General features: G+C 43.8%; 1 protein-coding gene across 1 annotated transcript in view; it reads right to left on the bottom strand.

Annotated features, from left to right (window-relative positions):
* LOC129701584 (serine/threonine-protein kinase 32B-like) overlaps window positions 1-12,763 on the bottom strand; it is a 276,952-nt gene that overhangs the window by 136,391 nt on the left and 127,798 nt on the right. The window contains 1 exon segment of the mRNA XM_055642860.1: window positions 8,755-8,906. Coding sequence (XP_055498835.1) covers window positions 8,755-8,906 — 152 coding nt within the window.

The raw sequence follows: 12,763 nt of genomic DNA, 5'->3' as shown, positions 1-12,763 counted from the left end.
TAATACAATACAATTTAATTGTCATTTGGACCCCTTGAGGTCCAAACGAAATGCCGTTTCTGCAGCCATACATTACAAACAAATAGACCCCAGACACAACACAATTTACATGACATATCTCACAGCATAGTCTCTCTTCACTGCACTCTAATGTAAGGTTTTTGCAGCCACGCCGGGTATTGTCGCATTTTGGTGTTAGAGCTTCGTGAAAGCCGCGGGGCGGTGATGTTAGGCCCCGTTCCAGGAGCTCTTCATGCAACTTGTCGCCGTTGCAGAGGAAGCTTTTAGGGACCCGGTCTAGTATGCAGACCCGCAGTAAAGCACATAGGACAGTACAGCTCCGGACAGGAAGGTGAGTCATGCCAAACAAAACGAAGCCGGAGGTTCTCCCGTGCAGGGAGAGACTAATCCTCATCCCTGCCACCCCACCCCCACCCCCCCACACACATACACACCCCCATTCCTTACATATCCATGTGTCTATCTAAAAGTCTCTGAAGCACCATTATCATATCTGCTTCTACCAACATCCTTGGCAGCAAGTAATAAAACCGCAGCCGCTAGCTTATACCCGGTAATACATGTGAACACCCTCCACTTTCTGAAACCTTCTTTCTCTTCATGCAATTGTCTTTAGAGGAAGCTTTTAAAAAAACCTTGCCCTGCACCTTAAACTCCTCCTCTAAACTTCCCCCTTACATCCATGACCTTACAGCTATGCCCATTATAGTCTTTCTAAAACATCCTCCAGCAAGGAAAATGTTTTTAAAAACCTTGCCCTGCACTGTCTTTACCCCCCCTCTGATCTATATGCCTCTCATAATTTAGGATATATAACCCTCTATATGCCTCTCATAATTTATATATACCTCTATCCTCGGACCTCCGACATTCCAGGAAAAACTATGCATGTCTGCCCAACCTTTTCTTATAGCTGAACGGCCTGTCCCACTTAGGCGATTTTTCAGTGGACTGCCGGAGACTGTCAAGTTCGCGGCACTTGCTTGAAAAACCGGGAACTGGAACGGTGACTGTCAAAGTGGAACGCACATTCACACACACTCATCACAATGGCAGGGGCCAGGGAAAGCGGGGGAGCGTTGTCTGAAATTCACACGGTGCAAAGTCAAGGTGATAGAGACACACACCGCGATGAACAGGAAGGTTATGACGGCTGGGAAGAAGCTTTGATTCCAGACTCTCTTCATGCCCATTGCAGATCAACTCTAGGATATGCTACCAATTTGAAATTGATGGAGGCCACAGTAAGCTTTGCAATTCATACACGTTTTCAGCACACTGACCAAGTACTTTATGACTCTTCCTCAGTTAGCCCCTATGCATTTAGTCAGCATGGCAGTCTTCACTCTAACTGGACCTCAGTTTTCCAACATCAGGAATTATTAAACTTTTGAAGACTGTAGTCCACATTATCCTTTACTAATAGAAATAATAGTACAACCTTATCAGATTCAGATTCAATTTTAATTGTCATTGTCAGTGTACAGTACAGAGACAACGAAATGCATTATCCTGGTTGTTATTTGTATACGTGCACAAATCTCATCTGCCAACAATTCTGGAGAGTTATTATGCTATGGTCCAGTGTTATCATCTTCCTCAGTGGATCAGGCAGCATCTCTGGAGAATAAGACCCATCGTCAGACTGAGAACCTGTTGTGCTGGCAGCTCACTCACTCACGGCTGGTGGGCTGGCAGTTGACTCATGGCTATTCCTTGAAATTCCATTTCAAGCAGGGTGCAAGGCCACCAAATTCAAGTGCATTTTCATACCATTTCAAGCAGGGTGCAAGGCCACTAAGGACAGCGAGTCGTGACCTCTCCCTCCTCCATCTTGCAGTTCTGGTTTTTATAGTCCCTCCCCCCTCCCATCAGAAGGGGCGAGGGCTTCATGGCTTGATTGACAGGAGAGAGAACCTCAACATTTTTTAAACACAAATAAATCCTTTATTTTTAATCGATGGGAAAAATCCTCAGCACCAGATGAGCGGAGGGGGACTGAGTAAGATGGCAAAAATCGTAGTGTTTTTTTTTTTCTAAAATCATTATAAAGCGCAAACAGGAAGTGGTCAAGATTAGACTTTTAATTATATAGAAGGCAAGGCAACTTTAATTAGGCAAGGCAACTTTAATTAGGCAAGGCAACTTTAATTAGGCAACACAGCTTTAGCATTTCCAAACCAAAGGCAACACAGCTTTAGCATCTCCAAACCAAAGGCAACACAGCTTTAGCATTTTCAAACCAAAGGCAACACAGCTTTAGCATTTTCAAACTATAATTTCAAACCACATTAAGGGCACTGACAGGTCAGTAAAACCACTCACAGTTTAGTAAACATGTGTTCAGTGTTATTCACAGCTCAGACTGAGAGATGTGATCCTCTCGCTTCCCCATCTTGCAGAGACTGACTGAGGCACTCAACACTTCCGGGTTTTATAGTCCCTCTGGAAGGGGTGTGGCCTTCAGGAGAGAGAATCTCAACATTTTTTAAACACTAATAACTCTTTTATTTTTCATCGATGGAAAAATCCTCCTGTCCTACGCAGCGGAGTGGGACTCTGAGTAAGATGACCAAAATTCACAGCCGTAAGTGGCAGGGTTTTTTCTAAAATCAACATACAGAACAGCAGGAAGTGGTCAAGATCAGACTTTAGTAATATAGATGTCTAAATATGGTACATATATCTGAAGAACATAGAACAGTACAGCACAAGGACAGGTCCTGCTGCCCAAAATGTCTGTGCCGAACATGGTGTCAAGACCATCTCTAATCTTTAGTTTAGAGATACAGCGTAGAAACAGGCCCTTCGGCCCACTGAGTCCGCACGGACCAGCGATCCCTGCAAATGAACACTATCCTACACATACTAGGGACAATCCGTACAGACAAGCACACATAGCCACTATTGAACCCGTGTCTCTGGCACTGTAAGTGCTGTAAGGCAGCAACTCTACCGCTGCACCACCATGCTGCCCAATCTACCTGCAGCTAATCCATATCCCTTCATTCTGTGCATAACCATATACCTATCCAAAAGACTCTTAAATTCTGCTATCATATCTGCGTCAACCACCAATCCCAGCAATATGTTCCTCACCACCCTCTGCTAACGTCGCCCCCAACATCTCCTTTAAACTTGGTCCCGTTTGCATGAGGATTCAATTCACATGATTTTTGCTTATTCCTTGCTTCAGATTGGCCTATTTCTAAAAAAGACAGCCAGTTGAAAAGATTGTTTCACAGACAAGCTCTTCACTTCAAATACTATCGGTGCCATTCACATGTTTCAGTTGTGGTTTACACAAAGTTGTGATCGATAAGGTGTTTGATAAAGAGATCTTCGTGGGGATTCTGCCCCATGTGTAAAATCCACTTTCTGCACTCCATTCCATTACTTACACTTTGGTGTAAACCAGCATCTGCAGTTGGTTCCTACACACTTGCACCTTTATGGCAGTAATTCAATCATGTATCCAGTAAACCATGGGATTAAAGTTCAACTGGTTTACATATGTCATCTTAACTCATGCATTTGATTACTTCCCTGCCTTTTGACTGCAAGAGTTCTAGGGAAATAAAACGGCTTAAGTATAAAGCATTTAGATCGAGTAGTGTGACAAGATATTCCATCAGGAGACTGGGATAATGGCAGAAGTAAACTTATTTATTTGATGCTTTCCCTAAGTTATAAACAAATGCAGAAAATAGAATTCCAAACAAAAAAAATGTAACCACTTTACCGTGATTATACTTTCTTCCATTTATCACATTCTGTTTTTATAATAGACAGATAATGTCTACCTGTTATTATAATATAGTTTTCTTATTCAAACATAGAAATGTACAGCACCAGAACAGGCCACACAGCCCACAGAGTCTGCCAAGATAAACTCATCTCAACTGCCTGAACATGCTCCATCTCCCACATTTCCTTGCAAAACCAGGTGCCTATGTAAAAGCTTCTTAAATGCCACTGTCATATCTGATTCCACATCACCCTGGCAGTGCATCACAGGCATTCATTGTTACAAAATAATTACATTTCCTTCATTGACGAAATTGGTCACTTGGTAGTCACTTGATAATCCATTTCCAGCTTTGGCAGTGAATTGCATTTTATGTATTACTAGACAAAGTGGGACCCATTGGGTCCCAGCATCACACGAGAGGGCTGGTCACCAACGCAATAGTCCACCTCTCCACCAATTCCAATATTGCTCGCCAGTGGGGGGGGGGGGGGCTTTCTTTTGCGCTAGTATGGGTGTTGTGGGCCGAAGGTACTGGTTTCCAGAGGGCTAGTATAGACATTGTGGGCCGAATGATTTTAAAAGCCAAGCTAAGGCAAACAATTGGGCAGCAACCACCTGACAACCAAAATTCATTTTGTGAACACAAACTTGTTAAAAAGGCAAGGCAAACAATTGGGCAGCAGCCACCCAACAACCAAAATTCATTTTGTGAACACAAACTTGTTAAAAAGGTGAGGCAAACAATTGGGCAGCAGCCACCCGACAACCAAAATTAATTTTGTGAACACAAACTTACAGCCGCATCGAGCGGACTCACCGTGGAGTAAACGTGCATTCAGTGTTATTCGCAGCTCAGGGAGTCATGACCCTCTCACTTCCTGGGTCTGGAAGAGACTGAGTGAGGGACTACACTTCCGGGTTTTATTGTCCCTCCCCCCCCTGCCACCAGCGGGGGCAGCAGAGAGAACGGGGAATTTTTTTAAACATTAATATCTCTCTGATTTTTCATCGATGGGAAAAATCCTCTGGTCCCGTAAGGCAGAGGGCGGCTCTGAGCGAGGTGGCCAAAAATGACGGCCATAGGTGATTTCGGAATTCACACCACAGCAAGCCAAATGCGGTCAAGATCAGACTTTTAGTAATATATAGATAGACCAAGTGCAGACCCGTTGGGCTCTGTTCCCCCAAGGCAATATTCCACCACTGACCCATTGCACCCAACTGCGCAGGCGCGTCTGAGGGGATCCCATTGTAAAGTGAGTCACGGCAACCCTCCATCAACTGCGCCTCGCCATCCCTCTTCCTACCCCTAATCTCCTTCCTACCTCCCCTCATCCCCAGCACTCCCTCCCCATCTTCTTCACCCTCCATCTTCTTTCCCCTCTCCTCCTCCCCTCCCCCACTCCCTCCCTCACCTCTTCCTCCCTCTCCTTTCCCCCTACCTTCAGTCACACCCTCCCTCCCTCTAACCCCTCTCCGCTTCCTAACCCCCTCCTCTCCCTCTAACTCACTGTTCCCCAACTCCTCACCTCCCCCTATCCCACTCCCCCACTCTCCCACCTCACCTCCCCACTGCCCTTCCTCTCTCTCTCCCTTCACTACCCCCTCCTCTCCCTCTATCCCACTGCTCCCCCACTCCTCACCTCCCCTATCCCACCTCCCCACAATGAAAATTGCAATGTTTTTTAAAAAAAGAAACCTCCTCCCCCCTATCCCACCTACCACAATGAAAATCGCATTTAAAAAAAAAAGTGAAATTCTCAATGAAAATCGCGTTTTTTCTTTGAAATAACCTAAACACAGTGTTAGCTGTTAATAAAAAGGGAATAATTTGATTAAACCTGAGTTTTTTTTTTAAATCGCGCTTTTTTAACGTAAATTAGATTCAGGATCACATTGTGACATAATTGTGATGTCGAACTCTGCTGACAGGCAGGGCGAGTGGAAAAGTGGTTTGAAAAATGATTTTAATTAAAAATGAAGTTTAAATTGTCAATAATTTGTAAAATATAACATGAATCCGAATGAAACTTGTTTCATTTACATCACAGCACTTGTGGGAGAGGGGGTTGGGGAGGGGGACAGGAGCTCGGAAAAAAGATAGAGGTTTTGGGGAAAAGGGTGTTATCATGGAGAGGGGGGCAGGAGTCAATGAGGGGGACCAAAGGGGAATGGCCTGGAGCTGATGTTGCGATGGTGACTCACAGCAGACGCTGGTCATTCTACACCGGGATCAGAGTCTCCGTTTTCCGTTTGGCGGCATCAGCGACATCTCCGAGGTTGGGCTGGGACTCCGACGCTGGGCTGGGACTCCAACACTGGGCTGCTTCGGGTCGGGTCTCCGACCCAATCTCCCTCTGAAAATTATGTCCAGATGGAGACGTCCGCCGGCCATCCAGAGCCGCCCTCAGCTCCAGTAGGGATCCAATGGTGCAGGAAGGGGTGGACCGTCCCGTGGAGTGACAGGAGAAAAGACCAATCCACGCAGCGCTGAATGGCAGGAGAGAGCAATCTGCTAACTTTTACATTAGACCACTGATTGGAACGAAACTTGGCTCAACCGCAACTCAGGAGAATGGTGAGTAAGCTGGCAAAAAATCGTAGCGCTATCGCGTACCGTCTTTGCACAAATAGAATGACCGCGGAAACCGAAAGATAACAAGATCAGAGCTTTAAATGCCTGTCCCACTATCGCAACTTTTTTGGTGACTGTCTTCGACCTTCAAGCTTGAGGGCACTCGCCTAAAAAACCTCGAGCTGGATCGATAGACAGCGATGAAACCACGAGCTGGACCGACCACACACACACACACACACACACACACACACACACACACACACACACACACACACACACACCGCTAAGGCGGGGGCCAGGGAAAATGGGGGAGCGCTATCTGAAATTCACACCCGCGATGAACAGAAAGGTAAAAGACGCTACACAGTGTACGGTAAGTCCTTTAGAGAGCGCGGGGGAGGGGGGAGCGGGGGAGAGAAGTGCAGAAAGGGGGAGAGAAGGGGAGAGAAGTGGGAGGAGAAGGGAGGGAGAATGGGGGAGAAGGAATTGAGACACTTTTAAGAAGCCAGACAACTTATAGTAAAGTTTAGCGGGCATTTAACATTACCGGTCAGTTTTCCTTGGTCCTGAAAACTCCAATGAGCCAATTAAAATGCCCGATCAGTGAAAGAGATTGCCTATGGCTGCCCTCGACTGCCTGTAACTACATAGCGACCCACTCCACTGCACTATGAGTTCAAAAGGATCATGCTGACCAATTTTTACTCGCGGAAAATATTTCAACATGCTGAAAAATTCTCCGCGACCTACCCGAGGCTGTGAGTAGGCAGAAACTTCCCTCGAGCATGAAGGAGAGTCCCAGCGACCTCATAGGACCTCCTGGGACCACGTGTTGACCATGAAGGGCTGTCCCACTTGGGCGACCTAATCTGCGAGTTAAGAAGAGTGTCTTCGACCTTCAAGCTCGAGGGCACTCGCCTGGAAAGCCTCGAGCTGGATCGAATGTCCGCGTTGAAACCGCGAGTTGGATCGACCACACACACACACACACACACACACACACACACACACACACACACACACACACACACACACACACACACGCACACGCACACACACCCGCACACACACAAAGGCAAAGGTGGGGCCCAGGGAAAGCAGGGGAGCGCTGTCTGAAATTCACACCCGCAATGAAGAGGAAGGCAAGAACGGCTGCACAGTAACGGTAAGTCCTTTAGAGAGCGCTGAGGGGGGGAGAAGGGGAGAGAAGGGGGGTAGAAGGGGGAGAAAAGGGAGAGAAGGGGGGAGAACGGGGGGGGGGAAAGGGGGCGGGAAGGGGGGAGAGAGGGGGACGGAGAAGGGGGGGGAAGGAGGAGTGGAGACACTTTTAAGAAGTATAATAAATTTTAGCGGGCATTTTACCTACCGGTAGGTTTTCCTGGGTCCTGAAAACTCCAATGAGCCAATCAAAATGCCTGATCAGTGAAGAAGATTGCTTAAGACTGCCCCCGACTGCCTGCAACTAAATAGCGACCCCACTTCACTGCACTACGAGTTAAAAAGAACCATGCGACCAAATTTTACTTCCGGAAAATGTTTCTGAATGCTGAAAATTTTTCCGTGACCATGAGTATTTGGGAACTTCCCTCGAGCATGAAGGAGAGTTCCAGCGACCTCATAGGCCCTCCTAGGACCACGTGTTGACCATGCTGCGAGTTTGAAGGTCGAAGCCACTCTTCTAAACTTGCAGATTAGGTTGCCCAAGTGGGACAGCCCCTTTAGAGTCACAAAGTTGTGATGCAACTATATAGAATGTCAGAGGTTGAGGGGAGAACTGTGGAACTGGTAAAATGACTAGGTTGGAGGAATGGAGGTAGAGAGTGAGTATGTTATAGTTAAAATTAGAGAATTCAATATTCATACCACTGGGTTGGAAGCTATCCAAGCGACATGTGAGGTGCTGTTCTTCCAATTTGCGTGTGGCCTCACTCTGGCAATAGAGGAGGCCCAGGACAGAAAAGTCATTATGGGAATAGGAAGGGGAGTTGGAACGGTCGGCAACCGGGAGATTCCATTGGCCTAGGCGGGCTGAGCATAGTTAAAATAGTGTTATCTCATTTATGCAGCCTCACCTTATAATTTCTCAGATGCATTATTTTACAACTAAAAACATTAAACTTCAATAACCATGTGTTTTACCATTATCACTGTCTCTCCGCATAGCCTTAAGGTTTTTAGTTATCCGTCTCACTTCTGAATGATTTGCATCGACAAACTTGCACCTATTCAACTCCAGGTCATTTATTTATAGCCTGCTAATTATATGAAAGTGCCTAAACTCATGCAATTAATTACTATTCAGAAGCATGCACATGGAAGTATTAAAGCATGGAAGTATTAAAGTTTCATGTTTTTACATCACCACGTCTTTTGAGCTTGTTTAATAGTTACTGAAGCTACTTACCACAGATTCACTAGGAAAGGGTGCTCGAGTCTCTGCATTATCTGCAATTCTCTGAAAACATTGCGGACTTCGTCTCGCTCTATGCATTTTTGCTTGTTCATGTATTTCATGGCGTACATTTTCTTTGTATCTCGCTTCTGGACAATGCATACCTGGTTAAAATAAAATTAAATTATTGAATACAATTTTTTCAAAGGAGTATGACGTTTTGCACCAGCATTTCTATTTATTCAAAGTAAGATCGCACATAAAGTGTTAAATCGTAATAGCTGTGATCCCTCAAAATGGTCATGAAAAATTCACAATAAACCACTTGGAAAATAAATAGAAACAAAGTGTTGAACAGACTCTACAGGGTGAGAAGGCATTTGTGGAGGGAAATGGCAGCGGTGTTTCAGCTCTATGAATTTTCATCAGAACTGAAAAGTGTTAGCATGTCTTGATTTGCAGAAAAGGAGAAAGGGTCTTCAATAGAGTGGTGACCAAGAGAAAATGAACAACACAAGTGGTGATGATAGCTGAGACAGGGTGCTGAAGGCTTCTTATTTGCAGATGATTTGACTGGAGGTTTGTAGGTTGTAGATGAATTAAAACTGAGCAGGACAATTTAAAAAAGGAAAACAAATATCTGTTTTGTTACTTTAAAGCAATTTAGTTTAGTTTAATTTATTATTGTTTCGTGTAACAAAGTACGGTGAAAATTATTTTTTTGCTGCATGCTATCCAGTCAGCAAAAATACTATTTTTGATGATTACAATCAAGCCGTCTACATTGTACAGATACATGATAAAGGGAATAATATTTAGTACAAGGTAAAGTCCAGTAAAGTCCAGTATAGTCCGAGGGTCTCCAATGACATAGATGGTAGGTCATGATCACTCTCCAGATGGTGACAGGATGGCTGAGTTACCTGATAAAAGCTGATAATTGTCCCTAAATCTGGAGGTATAGACACAGGAGATGCAAAACACTGTAGATGATGAGGAGGCTAATTTGGATGGTCCAGGAGTGGGGCCATAGGTTCTGATCAATGATTTACGGTCCCTAGTCCAACCTGTTACAAGGCACAAAATTTATACTAATTTCACGATTACATTTGCAGATAACCACAATTTCATGAATGGCCAACCAAACTCTAGTTCTAATTCACTGATTGAAGCCATGCTTGAAAATTCCATATTCTCCTGTCAACATGCCCGACCACAACCCTCTCATCTTCCTCTCCTCTTCAAGTGGTAGGCCCTGCTGAATTGGCCAGCAATGCATTCACGTCAATGAGAGCAAATGGTAAAAGGAATGAATGACTATTTACCTCCTTATCCTGATTAACAAACATATTTTCTCAAACAAACTGAAGCACAACTCAATCCCCAACAAATGTAGAAGTCACCGAGGATGATTTTAAAGCACACGGGTATTGAGTACTGGGGGAAGGCCAGATTCAATTACCAACTATTTGGTACAGTGTGGAAACATGCCCTTCAACCCAACTTCAGCGGAGTTAAGGGATATGGGGAGAAGCTATGATCACATTGAATGGGAGTGCTGGCTCGAAGTACCGAAGGGCCAAATGGCCTACTCCTGCACCTATTGTCTATTGTCTATTGCCCACATCGACCAACATTACCCATCAACACTAGTCCTACCTGCCTGCATTTAGTTCGTATCTAAACCTATCCTATCCACGTACCTGTCCAAATGTTTCTTAATAGTACCTGTCTCAACAACTTCCTCCAGCAGCTCATTCCATATGTCCACCACCCTTTGCGAAAAAAAGGTCACTCCTCAGGTTCCTATTAAATCTTTTCTCCTCACTTTAAACCCATGTCCTCTGATTCTCAATTTCTCCACTCTGGGCAAGAGACAGTGCATTTACCTGAACTATTTCTCTCACAATTTAGTACACCTCTGTAACATCACCCTTTATCCTCCTGCACTCCAAGGAATAGAGTCTTAGCCTGCTCAGCCTTTCCATATAGCTCAGGGCCATGAGTCCTGACAACATCATCTTAACTATTCTCTGCACCCTTTCCAGCTTGACAACATATTTCCTATAATATCATTCTCAGGGTTTTGTTACGTGTTTGACATATGATGTTAGCTGGATCATCCCAACCCAGGTTGGTGGAACTGAGGTCAAACTAGCATTGCACAAAGGTTGAATTACCAACTGCATCCCCCAGGGTGTTAGGGTATGTACGTGTGAAGTGCAAATGTTGAGTAGTGTGGGCAACAGTAAAAACGTGCACTCATGATTTGTGAACAAAAATGGAGCAAAATCGGCATCAGCGCTGCCAAAAAAAAGGCAATCCAGCCCCACCCTCTAAACAATGAGAAAAATACTTCCAAACTGAAAGCCTATATAAATGTAATAAAGGATTTCAATTTCTGTTCCACAGAGACGTGAAACCTGCAGTGTGGTTAGGGATCTAATTGATTGACATTTAATTTCAATAAAGGAAACGGTGACACATTGATGCAAATAATCTTTGAATTATTGTACAAGATTATGATAAAGCATTGGTTAAGACATAAAACAAACATTACTGTTTGAAAGAAATATCGATTAGAATTGACTAAAATATCCTGAAAAAAACAATGCAACCATTAATAATATTGTTACAATTACACTTAACTAGAGAGATGCTAAATTTTGCAAAGCCTATATCAATAGTTAATTGGTGATGTGTTTGGTAATCAACACAACATAATTCATAAGGTTAAATTAATTTATATTTCAATGAGAAGGAAAATATCTATACTTTTTTGAGCAAAGTGCATTTTGAATTTATCGGACTTTTTTTTGATGGAAACCTATCTACTGCTTCATAAAGGTTAAAGAAAAATATTAGAGAAATCTAAGATGGAGTAACGCAGTGGGACAGGCAGCATTTCTGGAGGGAAGGAATTGGTCACGTTTCGGGTCGAGACCGGACTATTTTTCGGGTCGAGACCAGATAAATAGTTGAAACATAGAAACATGGAAACATAGAAAATAGGTGCAGGAGTAGGCCATTCGGCCCTTCAAGCCTGCACCGCCATTCAATATGATCATGGCTGATCATCCAACTCAGTATCCTGTACCTGCCTTCTCTCCATATCCCTTGATCCCTTTAGCCACAAGGGCCACATCTAACTCACTCTTAAATATAGCCAATGAACTGGTCTCAACTACCTTCTGTGGCAGATAATTCCACAGATTCACCACTCTCTGTGTGAAGAATGTTTTTCTCATCTCGGTCCTAAAAGACTTCCCCCTTATCCTTAAACTGTGACCCCTTGTTCTGGACTTCCCCAACACGGGAACATTGAAAATCCAGCTTAATGACAATTGAAGGATCACACACACATATTAAAAAGGTTGACCATGGGGATGTTGAGTGGGGAGGTTTACCTGCAAGACATTGATGAAAAAAAGCATAAATGCAGAGACAAAGTTTAATTTATATTGCTGCTGAGCAGTGAGTCTTGAGATACTTTTAAGAGAGAGCTCGTTAGGGCTCTTAAAGATGGCGGAGTCAGGGGATATGGGGAGAAGGCAGGAACGGGGTACTGATTTGGGGATGATCAGCCATGATCACATTGAATGGCGGTGCTGGCTCGAAGGGCCGAATGGCCTACTCCTGCACCTCTTGTCTATCGTCTATAGCAAAGATTAGAAGCAAGTTAGTTTGAAATAGTGCTTCAGAATGTAAATATCTGGAAAGGTTAGCTCCTCAAGGCAACATTCAGGAGTTCAGTATAATTGTGATTAACGTCCAAGGGAATTTGAAATGTTCAAAATATATAATATCTTGTCTAAGGTTAAATTAAACCCAAAGTGTTTAATATCTCAATCGATTTATCCCATTATGAAGAAGTTTTAGACATGGGGAATGTGCCACATTGGGAATAAGTTTCACAGATTCAAACAAATAAATTACAGAAATAAGTCATATTTAAAATCTATGTAAAATTAGAGGTCAATTTTGTTGAAAGAAACAAATGGATTGCTTAGAGATATGAAGC

The sequence above is a fragment of the Leucoraja erinacea genome, chromosome 1, assembly GCF_028641065.1.
Source record: "Leucoraja erinacea ecotype New England chromosome 1, Leri_hhj_1, whole genome shotgun sequence".
Lineage (NCBI taxonomy): Eukaryota > Metazoa > Chordata > Chondrichthyes > Rajiformes > Rajidae > Leucoraja > Leucoraja erinaceus.
The sequence above is the reverse complement of the archived record's forward strand: the minus strand, read 5'-3'. Positions and strand labels throughout refer to the sequence as shown.